This window comes from Chiloscyllium plagiosum, chromosome 17, assembly GCF_004010195.1.
Source record: "Chiloscyllium plagiosum isolate BGI_BamShark_2017 chromosome 17, ASM401019v2, whole genome shotgun sequence".
Lineage (NCBI taxonomy): Eukaryota > Metazoa > Chordata > Chondrichthyes > Orectolobiformes > Hemiscylliidae > Chiloscyllium > Chiloscyllium plagiosum.
In genome coordinates this window covers 65,447,782-65,467,365 of record NC_057726.1, presented here as the reverse complement: position 1 = coordinate 65,467,365, position 19,584 = coordinate 65,447,782, and the positions used below count along the sequence as shown (strand labels likewise).

General features: G+C 44.0%; 1 protein-coding gene across 17 annotated transcripts in view; it reads right to left on the bottom strand.

Annotated features, from left to right (window-relative positions):
- The window catches only part of LOC122558578 (protein MTSS 2-like), a 145,048-nt gene that overhangs the window by 89,169 nt on the left and 36,295 nt on the right, over window positions 1-19,584 (bottom strand). For all 17 annotated transcript variants that reach the window (XM_043707352.1, XM_043707337.1, XM_043707339.1 and 14 more), the window contains exons 2-3: window positions 14,375-14,436; window positions 10,087-10,160 (exon numbers count right to left, since the gene is read on the bottom strand). In XM_043707352.1, coding sequence (XP_043563287.1) covers window positions 10,087-10,160; window positions 14,375-14,436 — 136 coding nt within the window. The remainder of the gene's footprint in view (window positions 1-10,086; window positions 10,161-14,374; window positions 14,437-19,584) is intronic.

The following is a 19,584-nucleotide window of genomic DNA, read 5'->3' as shown; positions in this document are numbered from 1 at the left end:
TATGGGACATCGTGGGTGTGTGAGGGGGAATAAATATCCCAATTACTCTGCCCATTTCCCCTCGACACACACTGGCCTCAGATTAAAAACTGCACAGACCGACACTGGCTCTGTCACTGTAGCAGAGGACAGAGGCAGAGCTGGACCGTAAAAGGCAGAGCTGGACCCTAGTAGCACAATGGCTCGGTGGTTAGCACTGCTGCCTCACTGTGCCAGGGGCCCGGGTTCGATTCCACCCTCAGGCAAGTGTTTATACATTCTCCCTGTGTCTGCATTGGTTTCCTCTGGGTATTCCGGTTTCCTCCCACAATCCATAGATGTGCAGGTTAAGTGGATTGGCCATTCTAAATCCATTATAGTGTCCATGGATGTGCAGGCTATGTGGGTTAGCCATGAGGAAATGCAGGGCTGCAGGGATAGGATAGGGAGATGTGTCTGGATGGGATCTCTTTCTTTTGGGGGGAGAGGTGGACCCAATGGGCTAAATGGCCTTCTTCCACGCTGTAGGAATTCTATGGTTCTTTCTCCAGAACAGAAACCAATACTGCTTCTAATGTCTTTTTCCAAATTTCTCTCCTCACCTTAAAAATGTGCCCTTAGACTTGAAATGCCATCCTAGGGAAAAGACAACTACCATTAACTCTATTAACTCCTGATTTTTTAAAAAATAAACTCCTTTGCCTCTCAACCTCCTACACTTATAAAAACTGTCTCAACCTTTTTTTATAACTCAACTCTTCCATATCCGATACCTTCCTGGTAAATAAGACTACCAAGACCATAGGAGCACAAAAGAGGCCATTAGGCCCAATGTGTCTGCCCTATCATTTAATCATGGCTGAGATGTTTCTCAACTGCATTCTCCCCGTAATCTTTGATCCTCTTAACAATCAAGATCCTATCTGAGTCTTAAATATACTCAATGACCTAGTCTCCACCATCTTCTGCAGCAATGAATTCCATAGATTCACCAACCTCTGGCTGAAGAAGTTTCTTCTTATCTTCCCTCAACTCTAAGGCTGTGCCCTTGGGTCCTCGTTCCTCCTGCTAATGGAAATATCTTCCCAACATCTGCTCTATCCAGGCCTTTCAGTATTCTTTAAGTTTCAATTACATCTCTCCCACCCCATTCTTCTAAACTCAATCAAGTACAGACCCAGAGTCCTCAAACGTTCCTCATATATTAAAACTTTCATTCCTGGGGTCATTCTCATGAAGGTCCTCTCGGCCAGTATATCCTTCCTGAGATATGGGGGCCAAAATAGCACAGAATACTCCAAATGTGAACTGACTAGAGCCTTATAAAGCCTCAGAGGTATATCCCTGCTTTTAGTTTGAGAAGCCTAATGCTAACATTGTATTAGACTTCCTAACTGCTGACTCAACCTGCAAGTTAACCTTAACAGAATCCTGGTCTAAGACTCCCAAGTCCCTTTGCACTTCAGATTTCTGAAGTTTCTCCCCATTTAGAAAATAGTCTATGCCCCTATTCTTCCCACCAAAGTGCATGACCTCACAGTTTCCCACATTGTATTCCATCTGCCACTACTTTGCCCACTCTCCTGACCTGTCCAAATCCTGCTGCTGTCTCCTCAATGCTACCCGTCCCTCCATCCATCTTTGTATCATCTGCAAACTTAGCCAGAATGCCCTCGGTTCCTTCATCTAAATCATTGAAGTGAAAGGTTGTGGTCCCAACAGTGACCCTTGGGGAACACTACTAGTCACTGGCCACCATCCTGAGAAAGGTCTCTTTTATCCTCACTCGATGCCTTCTGCCAGACAGCCAATCTTCTATCCATGCTAGTACCTTGTCTCTAACACGAAGGGCCCTTCTCTTACTCAGCAACCTCCTATGTAGCACCTCGTCAAAGACCTTCTGGAAATCCAGATAGATAACATCCATTTGCTGTCCTACGTCTAATCTGCTCATTAGCTCCTCAAAGAATTCTAACAGATTTGTCATGCATCACCTTCTCTTGATGAAATGATGCTGACTTAGCCGTTTTTTACCTTGCACTTCCAAGTATTTAGAAACCTCATCCTTCACAATGGACTCCAAAATCTTACTAATGTCTGAGGTCAGACTAATCGGCCTGTAATTTCCCATCTTTTGCTTTACTCCCTTCTTAGACAGGGGGGTTACATTAGCGATTTTCCTGTCCTCTGGGATCCTCCCTACCTCCAGTAACTCCCGAAAGATCATCAGTAATGACTTCACTAACTCTTCAGCTATCTCCTTGAGAACTCTGGGGTGTAGTCCATCTGGTCCAGGTGATATATATCACCTTCAGATTTTTCTTTTTCTCTAGCACCTTTTTCTTGGTGATGGTGACCATACTCACCTTCTCCCCCACCCAGACTCTCGAAGTTTTGGGGTGTTACTCCTGTCTTCCACTGTGAAGACAAGAGTAAAGTATTCCGTTCCACTGCCATTTCTTTGTTCCCCATTACTACTTATTTAGTGTCATTTTCCAGCAGCCCAATAGCCACTTTTGCCCTTTATATATTTAAAGAAACTCTTGCAATCTTCCTTTATATTACTGGCTAGCTTACCCTCATATTTAACTTTCTCCCTCTTTTTTTTTTTAAGTTGTCCTTTTGGTCCTTGTAGGCTTCCCAATCCCCTTAGCCATATTAGATGCCTCCCTGCACCATGCTTCTTTTTCCTAGCCATGAATCTCTGCTGTGTCTCCTGAATTACTCCCAGAACCCCTGCCATTGCTGTTGCACTCTCTTTCCTGCTACGCTCCTCTCCCAGTCATTTCTGCCCAGTTCCTCCCTTATGCCTCTGTAGTAGCCTTCATTTAATTGTAATACCGTTACATTGGATTTCACCTTCTCCCTCTCAAATTGCAGAGTAAATTCAGTCATATTATGATCACTGCCTCCTAAGGGTTCCTTCACCTTGAGCTCCCTTATCAAGTCTGCCTCATTGCACAACACTAAATCCAGAACTGCCTGCTCCCTAGTGGGCTCCACCACAAGCTGCTCCAAAAATCCCTCTTATAGACATTCCACAAATTCCTTTTCTTGCCATCCACTACCAACCAGATTTTCCCAGTCCACCTGCACATTGAAATCCCCCATGATCACTGTGACCTTGCCTTTCTTACACATCTTTTCTAACTGCTGCTGTATCTCGGGCCCCACATCCTGACTACTATTTCTCTTCAGAACCCTTTCCAGCTTAAAGTCCTTCCTCTAACCCATTGGACAAATCTTTTAATTGACTGCTCCTATAGTCTATTAATGGTCAATATTAAGTCTTATTTTACCACTCTTCCCTGAAGACTTGGGTCTTGGGAACAAGGATGTGATTGAATTTTACACTATGAATAAAAGCCAGGCCTTGAGCAGCCCAGAGAAGCCTCTTTGTCCGTTTCCTTCGTCCGTTTGCTCTTTGTCCTTTGTACAAGGCTTTACTGTGAGGGAAACCAAGGCTGCTTAGTATTGAAGCTCTCACAGTAAAAGATGACACAGTAGAAACAACAAACATTCATCTGCTCATTAATCAAGGGATGTGACTAAGGAGGATAGATTTTGAATACAGTGATTAAATGAAATTTTAAACAGGCAACAATCTTTCAAGATCACCAGGTGAGTGACAACTTCCACTAAAATTGCACCGCTAATGAAACAAAAATTCCTTTAGGTCTTAAACAAGACTGTACCCAGGTAAAAACCTCTCACCGAACCACATGAGACAACATTAGGTCAGGTGATCAGAATTTTGGTCGAAGAGGTAGGATTCAAGAAAGTGTTTGTGCAGATTGAAATTGAGAGATCCGGGTTCCACCCAGGAAGCTGAAAGCACCAGTGTGGGAGCAGGGATGTGCAAGAGACCAGATTTAGAGGAGCATGGATATCTCAGGGGGCTGCTGAGCCTGAGAAGCAGGAATGAGAACTTCATAAACAAAGGTTATTTAGTCCAGACATTTCTCCCTGTGTGACTTGTGTCAGGATTAGGAAGGTGCACAGTAAACCTTTATAGATATTTTGGCCATTCCTAGACCATCATGCCCAATTCTGAAACACCGTTGTCAGCAAGGAGGCAGAGACTTTGGAAATTGTATAAAGAGGATCTATTCCAATAGCACTGAGGGGGGGTGAAGCTGATAGAAATACCAAGCTGGAATTATTCTTCGTGGAGCAGGCAAAGTTAAAGGAAGTGCTCAAACTATGATGGATTTTGTTTGATTTGATAGGGAGCGATGATTCCCAGGTTTCAGGCCATTCACAGAATTAGGGGATCTGTTGATGATCCAGAAAGCACTGCCTGGCAAAATCAGATTCTATACTAAATGTCATAACTGAAATTGGACTAATACTTGGAAAGTAATTATTGTGGGGTTAAGGAGGAAAGAACAATGGGAATGGAATTAGTCAAACTGCATTTCAAAACACTGCTGCAGGAATGATGGACCAAAAGGTCTCATTCGCTGCTGTGTAATACTATATGGCAACTACATGGGCAGGCAATGGCCTCATGGTATTATCGTTGGACTGTTAATCCAGAGACCCAGGTAATGTTCTGGGGACCCAGTCTGAATCCCACCATAGCAGATGGTGGAATTGGAATTCAATTAAAATCTGGAAATAAGAGTCTAATGACGACCATGAACCCATCGTCGATTGGCAGGAAAAACCCAACTGATTCACTTAAGGGAAAGAAACTGCCATCCTTACCTGGTCGGGCCTACATGTGACTCCAGACCCACTTCAATGGACCCACTCCAGACCCATTGCCCTCTGGGCAATTGAGAAGGACAATAAACGTTGGCTGAGTCAGCGACACCATCATCCCGTGAATGAATAAAAACTCTGAAAAGTTGGAAAGCTTAAAGCAAACACCTCCATCCACTTTCAGTGGAACAGTCCTGTTTGTGACGGTGGTTCCCCAACAAACTGAAAACTATTTTCTTTTCTGCAATGACAAACAGTTTAAAACAACTGTTCTGTAGCCACAACTGTTTGCATTCTCAGAGGCTCGACTGGGCTTGTGTTTTGTACACAGGGTATGGAGGGGTAGGTTGGCAGAGTGGTGGTGAAGGAGGGGGTTGAGTTAATTGTGCCTGTTCTTCATTGTTTGTGAACCCAGAGGACAAACACCAGCATTTTCAACTGTAGGGCATATCCTGGTCTGGACAGCCACATCGAACAGTCACCGGACATTAGTTTGAAGCAGGAAGCAAGGCCTGCCATTCCCTTTCCTGTGTGATCGAATAAAGGTCATTATAACAATAGTTCATATGTACACAGCACCTTTAAAGCAATAAGGCACATTTTAAATAAAGACAAAAAGTACAGGAAATCTGAAACAAAGTCATAGTCATGGTGTTGTACAGCACAGAAACATACCCTTTGGTCCAACTCGTCCATGCTGATCAGATTTCCTAAATTAATTAAGTCCCATTTGGCCCACATCCCTCTAAACTCTTCATATTCATGTACACATCCAGATGCCTTTTAAATGCAATTGTTCCAGCCTCCACCATTTCCTCTGGCAGCTCAGTTCTGAAAGGGGTTGGAAAATCAGATTTATAAAAACAATTTGACATTTATTGCCTCGGCAAGTGAAGCTCCAGTAGTGAAGCAGTTAAAATCTGGGATATACAAGTGTTAGAGGAGTGCAGAGATCTCGGAGGAGATGGGGAAGGGATGACGCCATGGAAAAAAATAGTGTGAAAACTACAATGAGAATTTTACAATCAACTTGGGGAGCCATCCCAGGAATCAGTCGGTAAACATTTGTTACCCTCCCTTAGTAGCCAGAACATCCGTCCTTAGGGGTGGGGGGAGGTCAAAAATCTGTACACAATTAGGCAGAAATCCTGTCTGCCTTCCGGAAAGGATGCAAATGATTCCAGAGTCCTACTTGAGAAGTTGAAAGGGATTTCTTTTAAATTTAAGAAAAAACCCCAACCATCTTTGGCCATGTTATAACACAATTTGTGACCATCACATCCTGGATGTGTGATTTGAACCGAGGCCTTCTGGCCCAGAGGTACTATCACTGCTCTAGCCCCTAAAGGGAATAGGAAGGGCGTTCTCCCAACATCCTGCCCAATGTTTGTTTCCCACCCTTGAATCTTGTAGTACACAATGCATCCTGTTACATTTCTTACAGTAGTGAGATTTCACTGGCTGAAAAGTCCCATCAACTCACAAGGAGGGAAGGAAAGATGTCTTACACAAACACATCCTCCTTTCACTTTTATTGCAAGAACAATATTTAAAGGTTCCTTTTGGATGAATGACATCATTACAATAAGTACACAGCTCCCTTTAAATCTCACCTCTCTTCTGACAGGCCAAGGCAGACAGACTGATTCACACACAGTGTACGAATTATATCATTTTGTTAACACAACCCTGGTGTTGGGCATGAACCAGAGCTTCACTCCAATCTCCCCAAAACACTTACAGACTGCCACTGCAAGTGACGTCCATTTTTATCATGTACGAGTGATCGCCATAAGCACTAAACTGTCTTGTTCCTGATGCTTTTCGGTCAGTATTTCCATGGTCAGATACAGGACCATGGTTTTCCCAATTCTCCGAATGGGCAGCAGGTTCTTGGGGACTTCACCAACTCCTCCCTCCTACTTATGAATTGTTGCCTCCAACAGATGTGAATAGTGTTTGCAAATCTCACTGCTTTCTCACACAAGAATAATAGAGGACTTTCGCGGCTGCAAAGAATGTTGGGATAGGACGACTGCCATTCCTGCCTTGCTGTCTCCAGCATTAGTAAATATTGGCAAATTCCATATTTGGGTAACCTAATGTTTTCTTGGCTTCCCCAAAAACTCCTCTATTTGTTGTGTCAAATTTTCAGAATATTTTAACCACCTTGACCAGGTCATTCCAGAGCCTTCTACAGAAGGTCAAAGGTGAGTCCACCCTCCCAGATCACCTGAGAGAATTCACTCATGGGAGTCACCAATTGGAGAAATGTGGCCAGCAAACATGGGAGCATAGTAACCTGTGAATGGAGGAGTAGCAAGCAGCCGCTTATTAAGTGGCAGCATTGAGAGGGTGAACAGGTAAGTCTTTGGCCGAAGCTAGGACAGGGTGCTGACTCTAATCAAGCTCTGGAGTTCCATCTTCTGAGGAATTGAAGGTATTACTCTGAGGGGATTTGTATCCCTCAATTGAACACAAGAAAACAGATTATCTAGCCATGATTACACTGTTGTTTTTGGGACCTTGCTACATGTAAATTGGCTGCCCACATTTACAACATTACAACAGTGACTACATTCCAGAAGTATTTCAGGGGGTGTAAATTGCTCTGGGCCACCCTTGCAGTTGTAAAAAGATCTACATAAATGCAAGTATGTATTCTTTCGCACAACATAACCCTCAATGCCCAAATTATCATCCTGGACAAATCTATGCTCCAGGCCCTTCAATACCAATAGATCCTTCCTGAAAAGTAGCACCGTAAACTGAATGGAATCAAATCTTAGGTATAAATCTTCCTCCGTTGCAGTGCATCTATGATCTGAGCTAGCCCATGCAGGCTAGCAGAACCACAAGCACATTTTCATACTAAAGTTTAATGGGAATTTCTAAATCAAATCAAGAGACTACGCTTGCTGAATAACTGAAGCATGAGGCCCAGACGGATAACTTTATTTTCTTGGGTGAGGCTACCGCTAATCCTTAATTAAAAGGAAGCTATATTGAGTGGATGTATGAATCAAGCATGAACCAAGTCAATGGCAGTGCATATCAAAGGGGCCAAGAAATGGAGAAAGAATCAGAAAGTCAGACAAGGCTCCCATCCTAGTTGTAGTCCAGTGGTCTTCGATTGGTCACTGTGCTCACACAGGGCATCAGTCTCCAGCTTGAACACTTCACCCTGAGGAGGTCACATAAGCCCCATGATTGTTCAGTCAGTAGTTGATACGGGACAAAGGGTAGCAGAGGGCCAGCCAGTACCTGGGGATACTGCGCCCTGGCAAGGGTCAGCATCTCCGAAAGAGCAGAACGGAAAGAACAGACACAAAACTAATCTGCTGACGCATAGTAACAGTCAAATTGGAGCTTGCGTCATCACTTGAAGATAATCACAAAAGGGAAGTCGACCAGAATTAGCTACTGTTTACGAGTGTAAAACCCTGCCAGCTCAGAGTAGGGTAAATTGACCGAAGCAGTCCTCTTGAAGCAGTTTCACGTTCACGCCTCGAGAACAACAGGAGCTTGGTGCTGTTGCTTTTCAAAAGGCCTGACCTGTTTTCTAATGGGTTGCTTTAATGGCTTTCCAGAGCGTAAACAGCACAACAATAATCACACATATCTGGCACCGACTGCTCACACACCCTCGGCCAATGCCAAGCAAACTTAAGGAAAAGAAAACACAGAGAAATCTCCACCCTCTCTTTATCCAAGTCGGGGAGGTTTCAGCAGGACATTTCCTGAAAGAGACATCAATTATAAAAGAGTCCCAGAGCAGAATTGGGCGACTGAATGTGTGTGCTGGCCTTTGTCAGCTGTGGGTCAGTGGGTAGCACATTTGCCTGAGTTGGGATGTCAATGGTTCAAATCCCACTCTATCATCTGGGTGACGTTCTGATGCCAGACTGAAGGAGCCAAGGGTGCCATCTTTCTAATGAGATGCTACAAGGCACTTCTTATTCATCATTTTCAAACAACTCTTTTCACCAAAAAAAAAGAATTCTTGCTTAAATATCATGTTTGCGGCAGACAATTCAAACCACCCAGCATTTCTCCACCATTAAATTCCTTTCATTATTTGAGATGTGTTGCTGTTAGCTGACCAGTAAATACAAGCCATCATTCATCACATTCCCAATATTTCATGATGTTGGAAGCCTCCATCAGGTCACACGTCAAACTCCGGTGAAGGGAATTCTCATTTCTCAAGCCTTGTCACAACAGCAAACCTGTGTACCAGATAAAATCTGGATTGATTTTCCTCTTTCCTTGCACATATGACATTCTTCACAGATGCAGAGAAATATACACAGAACTTCAACTCTGCTTAACATGTCCAATGCCTGTATTCAGTGCTGTCTTAACAGGTTTCCTCACCCATCTTCCCCGCACTTGCTGAATTACATTAGTTCCTTTGACAGTCCTGACTAAAAACATTCGAGATTCTCAGACACATTTTCAAAATGGCCAGATTCCTCCCCACCTCTGGGCCTTCAGGGACTGGTGTGCCTCCAATTCAGGTACACATCCGTTTTCCATTTCACCCACACTGGTGGCCATACCCCTAAACTGCAATTCCTCTACCTCCCTCTTCCGTACAGTCGCATCCTAAAGTGTACCTGTCCAAAAACCTCCTGCTTTAATGTTAGGTCCCTTCCAGAATTAGACATTCTATCCTTCAGTAACACAATACTTGGGAGTTTTGCTTTGGTTTGACAAGCCTTCCGCAGACAAATTCCGCAATAGCATTTTGTAGCACCCACTCTTCCTTTCACGCACCATCAAAGGGACAAGATCTTTCTCAGGGAGCATTTGGAAAGCTCCTTCAGTTTTCAGTAATATTCAGTGATAAATACACTGCACCAAGATGACATTTTCCATATCAAACGATCTCAGCATTCTCAACACCATTCAACTCTTGGATTCAATTTGATGTGACATTTTCATTTCAGATATTCTTCATATCCCATCTAACTCCTTCATTAGTATTCAAACTTGGACCCATTTCAACATATCCATTATTCTATATATAAACCACTGTCATGCTCTCGATTAGCTTCCAGTCTGTAACTCATTTCCAGGTATCTATTATTCTATATGGAAACTATCTGAACCACTGGATTAGATTCCAATCTCTAACTCACTCCTTGGTATCCACTATTCTATATTTAAACCATCTGAGCCCCATCTGATTTCAGTCTGTTACTCACTCTCAAATATCTATTATTCTGTTCTGAAGCCCCACACTTTGGGAAAGATTCAGAAAGTGATCAATAACTCTGGAGATGAACCATCGGGGCAGGATTTGACAGATCCTGCATCCTAAATGAAGTGGCTGAGCCCTCAAAGGGTTCTTCATGACACACTCGCAGCTGTTGAGTCAGCTCAAGTGTTTCCTACCTCGTGTGTTTGTCGCCATGTCCGCCACTTTCTGAAAGGCATCCAGGAAGGCGGCTGCTGCAAGCACAGTGGTCCTGTCGTGAAGAAAGGGAACACTGTTAGAAACCATGTACACAGAGGCTGGTACAGGGTGGTTCGAGACCTTCACCTCTACAATCCAAATTTTCTTGGATAACGGTATATCTCTCTCTCTCCCCCCACTGGCTCAGACAAGACAGTTGGAGCTTCTCAACAATACTCCCAGCAGGTGCACCAAATGTGGCTTTCAATTGACTATGGCCCTCAGATAAAGGCAACACATCTTCATTGGCAGGTTGGGGGAAAGCGATTCAGAGACAGAGCAGACGGAATTAGGTCCACATACAGATATCATTAACGGCTGCTGGCCAGACATTGAACAATTAAGAGGGACAGCGTCATTAATTTGGCACCAATAAACCCAAAGAAGAATTTGGGAAATTTTTTTCTTGCGCTGGATTAGAATGAGGTCCTCACTACCGAATGGAGCGGCTGAGGTGAACAGAGTGAGTAAATTTAAGGGGAAGCTTGATGAATACATGAGGGAGAGTGTATTAGCACATTATACTGATTGGAGGAATCATAGAATCCCTACAAGGCAAATAAAGGCCATTCAGCCCATCAAGTCTGTATCAATCATCCAAAGAGCATCCAACTCAGGCTCACACCCCTACCCTTTCCATACAGCTCTGTACTTCCCATGGCTAATCCACCTAGCCTGCATATCCCTGGACACTATTGGCAATTTAGCACAGCCAATTCATCTGATCTGCATGTCTTTAGACTGTTGAAGAAAACCAGAGCACAAAGCAGGACAATGTGCAGACTCCACAGACAGTCGCCAGAGACTGGAATCAAATCTGGGTCCCTGGCACTGTGAGGCAGCAGTGCTAACCACTGACCCACCCCAAGTGTAAAGCACAAATACTGGCCTGTGTCTGTGCTGCAGTTTTGTTTTTTTAAACATACTTCTGATGGAATGTTAGTCTTCATTACAGAGAGGCTGGAGCTGGCATGTGAAAGTTGTTTTGCAGTTCAACAAAACTCTGGGCACCTGACCTCAAGGAGGGTTTCTTAGCATCAGAGAATGAGTGCTCAGGTTCATCAGTGAGGATACCAGGATTAAGGAGGCTCCGTTACAGAAACAGCTCATAGAAAATCAGCTTCCGTTCCCTTGAATATAGAAAATTCAGAGTTCATCTTATTGCAGGGTTTAACATGATTAAATGTTTTGATAGTTTCTCATTATCTGCTCTATTTCATCTGGTTGGTTGGGGATTGGAAGGGTGGGTGGAAGAGAGGAGAGAGTCCAAAACAAAAAGGGGACAGCTTTAAATTTTGGATTGCACTCTTCAGGTTTGATGTCAAGAAGAATAGTGAAGATTTGGGACTTCCAGCTTACCTGCCTCTGACCCCCAAAAGGGTGGATATCTTACAGATCAGCCAAAGGCTCATTAAATGCAGGAACGGGCTGAAGGGGCTAACCAAGCTCCTAACCACTGAGTCTGTGACTGTGGTGAGGTGTCTACAGTGTGCGAAGGGAACACTCCAGAGGGTGGCCCCAACATTGTAGAGCTCTGACTCTGAGGGTGTTAAATTTCCCCAGTGCCTCCTCTCATTCTACTACCAATGCAACTGGCAGCTGCTGAACTCCTGCCTGAGACAAGACAGGAGGACATAAACTGATGCTGCATGCCCCACCCCTGTGTCAAACTGTGATATGCCTGAGCTGGGAGAAAATGAAGTAGAAATTTGGAATGTTCTATTCCTAGCATGAAATTTGAACTTTGAGAATGGAGGAGTGCCATGGAGAAAGTTGAGCTATCCTGAGTGCTTTAACAGCTACACTAAACAATAAAAGTTTGATTGATCTTAAAATGTGGTCCATTCATACTTGCTAGGAGCAACAAAGATTTAGAAGCAGGAACCTGCAAACAAGAGGAATATGTCCAGGCCTTGTACCTTTTCTGATTAGCCAGGAGCTCAAGGAATCTAATTCCCCATGGGTTTAGGGATTGTGACTGAGAAAGCAATCAGAGTCAACATGGCAAGCAATCTGCTCTCATCTCTCCTGTTGTAGAGGTTGGGTAGTTTAAAATTCGGCACTACTTTTTTTGTCCAGGTAAGTGGAAGATGAAAAGCTCCAGCAACACCTCTCTCAGAGCTTTTTAAAATAAAGGATAGTTTTAGAAAAACTATGAACTGGAAAATGGAAATTTGGATAATTAGTTGTTTTTTCACAACCCGAAGGAAAAGTGGAACTGTGTGGTCTCTTAATGGTTACACAAGAGCATATTACTTCACTTTAAGCTGAATTCTGATACTTTAGAGACATGTTAGCACCAGGAGTCTTTTGGGAAAGAAAGTGAGTGCCCAGGAATAGCTTGCGGATTGGTTTAAGTACAGTTTATCACAGAACTGAGGAGAGAGAGAACGCAGTTGGGACACAAGCCTTTCAGCCTGACAGCAGCAAAAATTACTCTCTTAATTGGAAAATAAATAACGCTCAAATTACAAAAATAAAACAAACTGATTGCAGCTGAGACCTAGGTCCAACTGACCAGCCACCAAATCAAGACTCTCCATAGTTGACAACCATCTATAGAAAAAACAGGAAAGAAAACATGAGATAGTCACATCAATTCCCCTTCTGGGCTCTGATTCACAGTGTTCGTACCTTCCTATATTACTTTCCCCTGCTCAAAGCCATTTTTAAAATTCCCCTCTTATGGGCTTGTACATCTTATGTGTGATTTAAAGCAGATAAAGTTTACACATTAAAAAGTTATTAATAATCTGCTTTTGCCACAAATTCATTACAATAAATACACTTTGTTAGTTTCCTTGTTCATTGACAAAACCTAGTTTTTTTTTCAATCTTGGGAAGTGGTCTCAGTCAGACATTAACTACCCGAGAGATTAAACTGTTCACATTTCACATTTATGAGGACTCATGGAATAATGTGACTTCATTCCCGCCAGGATTGTGAATGTTTTAGACTAATTGGCTGGGTAGGTAAACCATAGGATGCATTTATTCTAACCCAATAGCAATCTCCAATGGGACATCCACTCTTGCTGATTTACAGTAAATTAATCTCCCACATTGAACTGGGTCCAGAAGTGGGTCCCAGTCACCCTCATGCCAATCCACCAGTCAGTTAAGGGACACTGCATGGCAGCAGTGTCACCCACCTTTGGTGACTCGTCCATTTTGTTGCAAAGTGCTGGATCTTACCAGGGCAGGGGTATGGGAGATGTAGCAGCCAGATTTCCAACTTCCCACTTCTCCCAAATCTTTATCTGGGATCTCTGTTGGGAAGAGGGCAGAAGTGGAAATCAGGAGGGGACAGAATTCGGCCAACTCCACACTGTGATGCCGTCTCTTGTGGTTTAGCCCAGAACTGGGATGACATCACTCATCACATGTGAGGGGGTGGTCCATAGGATTGGTCCCTCACAGACCAACAGTGGGAGGGTCACCATCTGTCACTGGGTCACAGACAGAAAATGAACCAAGCTCTTTAAAAAGGGAAATAGATGCATCTTTGGGGGTCGGCAAGATTAATGTTAAGGTACATTCGACAACTTACAAAATTTAAATAGGTCACAAAATGGCCAAAGGTTTATGGTACCTGTACATCAAAAAACAGTCAACAGGCTGGCACCTGATGCGTGGATTTCCTCTGGGTGCTCTGGTTTTTCCCACATCCCGAAGATGTGCAGGTTAGGTGGAGCCGTGCTAAATTGCCCATAGTGTCCAGGGATGTACAGGCTGGGGTGGATTAGGGTTATATGGACAGGGTTGGGGGTGTGTGGTCTGGTTGGTGTGCTCTTAGGAGGGTCAGTGTGGATTTGATGGACAGAGTGACCTGCTTTCACACTAACGATCTATGATGTTCACAGGTCAAGGAGTTAAAGACTATAAGAGTTTTATAATGTGACAACTCCAGAGGAATGGACACACACTTATTAAAGGACGATATTGTAAATGGGAGATTAAAACAGGAGGTCATTCAGAGCACAGCGTACACTAGGCGACAATCTCTTGTAACTTTTAGCTTCATTATCCTCTGTATACACTTCATTCTTTTAGAAAGTGAACAAGAGCTCTTCCAGGGAAATGGGAAGGGAGTATTTGGGGAAAGTGAGGTTTTATCAAAGGGAAGAGTTGTTGAAATGTAATGGATCTCAGAGCAGGCTGGTTTGGGGATTACCTCTTCCTCTGCCCCATGAGGAGGCAGGTTTCATATCCCTCTGTTTGCCTTACCTGAGCTGAGAATGAAGCTTAGCAGCCTTGGCATTGAAGTCCTCCCAGATTGGATAGGAGCCCTGTGGGAAGCAAGAAGCCAGAATTAGCGCATTGCGAGCTAAAGCAATAAACAGAAATGGTCTTTTCAGTTAAAGACGGCCCTCAAAATAAAAGAGAAAAGCTGATGCATTCGATCGGAAATGAACCAAGAAACCAAGATCTGTGGGGGACCAATCCTTATGGACCATCCCTTCACGTGATGAGTCGGTGAGTGATGTCATCCCAGTTCTGGGCTAAACCATAAAGGAACTCAAAGTCACGCGAATGGAAGTCCGAAGGGTCTTTTATAGCTCAGTATTTGGAATCTCACTGCCATCATACTCTGCAGCAGGTCCCATATCCCCAGGACATCCCCTGTCTTTGTGGTGGAGCAGTTTTGAGGAAATATTACACAAGAGCTATCTGCCACCTCGTGTGGAGATGTTAAAGATCCTACTGCACTGTTTTAAAGCTGACCAGGAGGATACACACTGATCAATTTTAATCCCTCAAATAAAGCACAAAAACAGATCACCCAGTCATTGTTTTTTCAGTAGGAACTTGCCATGTGCAATTTAGCTGCTATGCTACAATAATGGCACCTCTTCGAAATTATTTCATAAACTGTGAATTATCGTTACGTGCAATGGCTGTGAAAGGTGCTTTACAAACGCAGATCCTTTTTAATACAAAATTTGAGAATACACCCAGGACAATGAACTTAAAATCTGGACTTGTATTTTTATGTGAAATTGTTCTGATGCCTTTCGGTTATATTCAACAGAGCAAAGCATGACCTAAGAAATAGGAACAGGAGCATATCTTATTATTGAGGAACCATATGTCCATTGTCAACCTGATTAAGGTCCTAATTAAACTTTTCCTTGTGCCCTTAGCCCGCCATCTTGTTTCAAACTCATTAAATAAGCAATAATCATGTTTTTTAGTAAATTGTTCACCTTATGTAAACATTGCAGGCCATTGCATTATTGTTCATTCTCCAGTTGACCTCGAAAAGGCAGCTCACCACCGCCTTCATGAACCACTGTGCTGTAGACAGATTTACAACACTGCTGGGGAAGGAATTCCAGGATTTTGACCCAGCAACAATGAAGGAACAGTGATATATTTCCAAGTCAGGATGGTGAGTGACTTGCAGGGAAACATGCAGGTGGTGTTCCCATAAACCTGCTGCCTAGTCTAAATGGAAATGGTCATGGATTTGAAAATTGCTTTTGAAGGCATCTCAGTTAGCTGTGGTAATGCATCTAATAAATGGTACACTGACACCACCGTGTGCCTATGGTGTACAGAGTGAATGATGATGATACTGGATTGGGTATCAATTAAGCAGGCTGCTTTGTTCTGAATGGTGTTGAGCTTCTTGAGTGTTGTTGGAGCTGCACCCATCCAGGCAAGCGGGGAATATTCTATCACACTCCTGACTTGTGCATTGTACGTGGTAGATAGGGGAGTTGTAGATGGTAGAATGGGAAAGTTCCTCTTGATGTTCTGGCCAATATTTGCCAACAATAGATTGTCCAGTTAGTCCTTTAATGACTTTTTGTGGGATCTTGCTGCACTTCCCAGCAAACTCTATACCAACTGTTTTAATTAAAGCAGGGCTACTTCTGTACTGATTAACCCCATCCCACACCAGCCTTGACGTTCTCTACAGGGGGCTGATGAGGACCCTCTGTCAGGGTGAGTTCAAGACCAGGCCCCCATAGATCTCTCAATGTTCAAGCTAGGACCAAGATGGCTTTGATCTTGTCGAATAGTGGAGCAGGCCCCCAGAGTTTAATGGCTTGCTTCTTCTGTAAAAGTATGGGATCATAGGAAAGCTCACCAAAAGTAGCATAGTGGCTTAGAGGTTAGCGCTGCTACCTCACAGCACCAGGGACCCGGGTTCTATTCCAACCTCGGGTGACTATCTGTGTGGAGTTTGCACATTTTCCCCCTGTCTGGTTTTGTCCCGCAATCTGAAGATGTGTGGGCTAGGTGAAGTGGCCATACTAAATCACCCCATAGTGTCAAGGGACATGTAGGCTAGGTGGATTACCATGGCCAATGTAGGGTTATGGGGAATAGGGTAAAGTGGGTGAGTCTGGGTGGGATGCTCATTGGAGTGTTGGTGTAGACTCATTGGGCTGAATGGCCTGCTTCTACACTGTAGAGATTCTATGTAAAGATGTTTCTTATTGGAGACTGCACACTCAGGTCTCTTCAGAATTGCACGAGTCACCTCTCGGAAAACAATTGGAGAAAGGACAATAACAATATCCTAGCCAGGGATGCCCACATCTTGTGAGCAAACGTTTTCTCAAGAATTTAACCAAAAGCTGCTCACCTCTGACAACAAATCCATACACATACAACCAATAACAAATTTAAAAATCCCTATACCACCAACACCTAACACCAAATACCATCCACAACCAGCTCTATGTTTCTGTACAATAAATAGAATCTGTAGTAAGATATCTGCAACTGAACATTCCCCAGCTGCCTGCAGAAGAGATTTAAAATGCTCTTCCAGCTCTCTCCAGGAATACAACCCCACTGACAGCCCACACAGGACTCAAGACAACAACTTGGTAAACACTGCTACTGTCAACACAATTTCCTTTGTAAAATATTTGTTCAGTCACACAATTCTGAAGAGACTAAGAGCGTGCGCAGTCTCCAATAGGAAACATCTTCATTTAATCAGAGTCTACAGAGTGTGGAAGCAGACCATTCAGCCTATCGAGTCCACACCAACTCTCCGAAGAGCATCTCAGATGAAAGAAAGAGGAGGGGGAGAGGGGAAAGAGTTTGGCAGCCAGAAGGAGAAAGAGAATGAAAAGGATCTCCCACAGCATGTATGAAATAACTGGCATTGATAGAAGCAAAGAAAAGTGCTGGGTGATACATTGAGACTCTGAGAAAGGTCAGAGGCAAGGAGCTGTGCCAGGGGCCACAGCTAGATCTCCACAACAAGCCCTTTCATCACCAATTACAAACAGCACGTTTCACTGCATCCGATAGACTCTCACACAGCAGAGTTTTATAGACCCAATGGATTGAAGGCTTGGCAAGCATCCTCAGGCCTGCCCGGGCAAATGAAAGCCACTATCTGGCTTCAGTGAAAGGAACTGTGTCAGCTTGAAAAATGTCCAGGAGCGGAGTAACTTTATATTACAGAGAGACACGGGCATTCATATAGTGCCATTCACAACCTTGGGATATCCCGTAGTGCTTTATTATTGCACATTATTTTGTCTCAGTCGACAGACAGAGAAGCTTGGCAGTGCACACACAGCAAGATCCCATTAACAAGGATAAGAAGATTGTCCAACTGAATCTGCTTTGGCTGAAGGAAGAAGTTAGCCAGCTCTATCAATGTACAGTGAACATACTGTATGTCCATTAACTGAGGATAGGCTCAAGGCTATGGGTGGGCACTGACTGACTCTTGCTCCAAGCCCACCCAAGGTGGTCAACAAGCATAATAGCTCCTATTTTGCCAGTTGTCTCCTCGCTTGGAATGGATGCGCCATGGAGTTGCTGTGTAGACTTGGCCCATTCCCAGGAGGAGGTCCAACCTCACCATATTCCCATTACAACCCCTTCTTCAAGGAATATCTCACTGTGGCTTCATCTTGCCATGGGAGTGAGAGTGAGCAAGATCATGTGACATTGCATCACTTCCTATGATGGCTATTGCTGTATCTCATTAGCAAATCACAATAAGACAATTTTCATTCTTACATGAGATAAGGGCATTGTTTCCAAGGGCAACGTGACCTTGAACTGAGGGGTTGGTGCTTGCTAGATGAATTCAGAGGGCAGTTAAAAGGTCCAAAAAGGTTTCCTGAGGTTGTGAATGGTGCTAGATGAATGCCCATCCCCTCTTTTTATCGCTCTATTAAAAAAGAGAGAGAGAGAGAGAGGGGCACTCAGTTCCTGGGCATTTTCCACCAGCTATTTTAGTTTTCCCAGGACCGATCTTTCTATGCCCAAGTTCTGATATTGTCAGCCGTGACTGGAAGCATGTCCAGAAAATGTAAAACCTAGACGGACTCTTCCATTTGTGATGCCATCGATGGTGTATCTGCCAGCGGGAGGCAGCTCAATGCATCCACATTTGCTATTTGGCCTTCCAGACAGTGTTCCAACTTGTAATTCAACACACTCACCATTAGAGCCCACCACTGAATTCAGCCTAAAGCTATAGGCGACACTGTCTTGTCCTCTTTCAGTAGGACTAACAGAGGCTTGTGGTCCATTATTATTACAAATTTACATCTAAAAAGGTATTGGTGGGACTTCCTAACTCCAAATATGACTGCCAAGCCTTCGTTCAAAACCCTGGGCAAATTTATGGTTTACATCAGCCAAAGTCCTGGATGCATACGGTATCAGGCATTCCTCTCCATTGGGCCACCTACAGGTCAAGACTACCCTGATACCTTGACACTCCTGTTTATATCCATCTGCCAGAGCTCCTGATGTGATCCAGTCAGAGAACTCAATCTATGAGGTCCACTTTGCTGACCTCATTATAATCATTACATGGGATGTGAACACATGACCCAAAGTAGACTGAACCTCTATTCTTGGAGCAGTGGCATTAACCACCAGACCACCCCCTTCCTGCCTTTAACAGCTTCTATACTACATAAGGTGTGAGAAGCCAGGTGAAAACAGGCGTCCTGCACACACCATCCATGCAGCTCTCTAACCAGAGAGCCAGGGACAGACACAGAGACAGAGACTGATGAATATAGACGAAAGAATTATTTTAACTGGTGTCAACCACTTGGTCATTTTCCCTGCAGCCCCCTGGTATCTCAGCGCACGTATAGCCAGCTCCCCTCCCATTCATCTTCACCCACCTCATCCCAAACCCTGGGGAGTGAATTACGAGGCGGATTCCCCATTAAAACTGGGCCCTGGGGAACGAGACACAATTTACAGCACATTGTGAGGGTGAGCACAGACTGACACATGGCTTTGGAATGCTGTCGCCCAGCAGGGGCGTAGTTTTTAATTGGGTGGGGGTCAGTGGAATTCTTTGAGGAGAAAGTGAGGTCTGCAGATGCTGGAGATCAGAGCTGGAAATGTGTTGCTGGAAAAGCGCAGCAGGTCAGGCAGCATCCAGGGAACAGGAGAATCGACGTTTCGGGCATAAGCCCTTCTTCAGG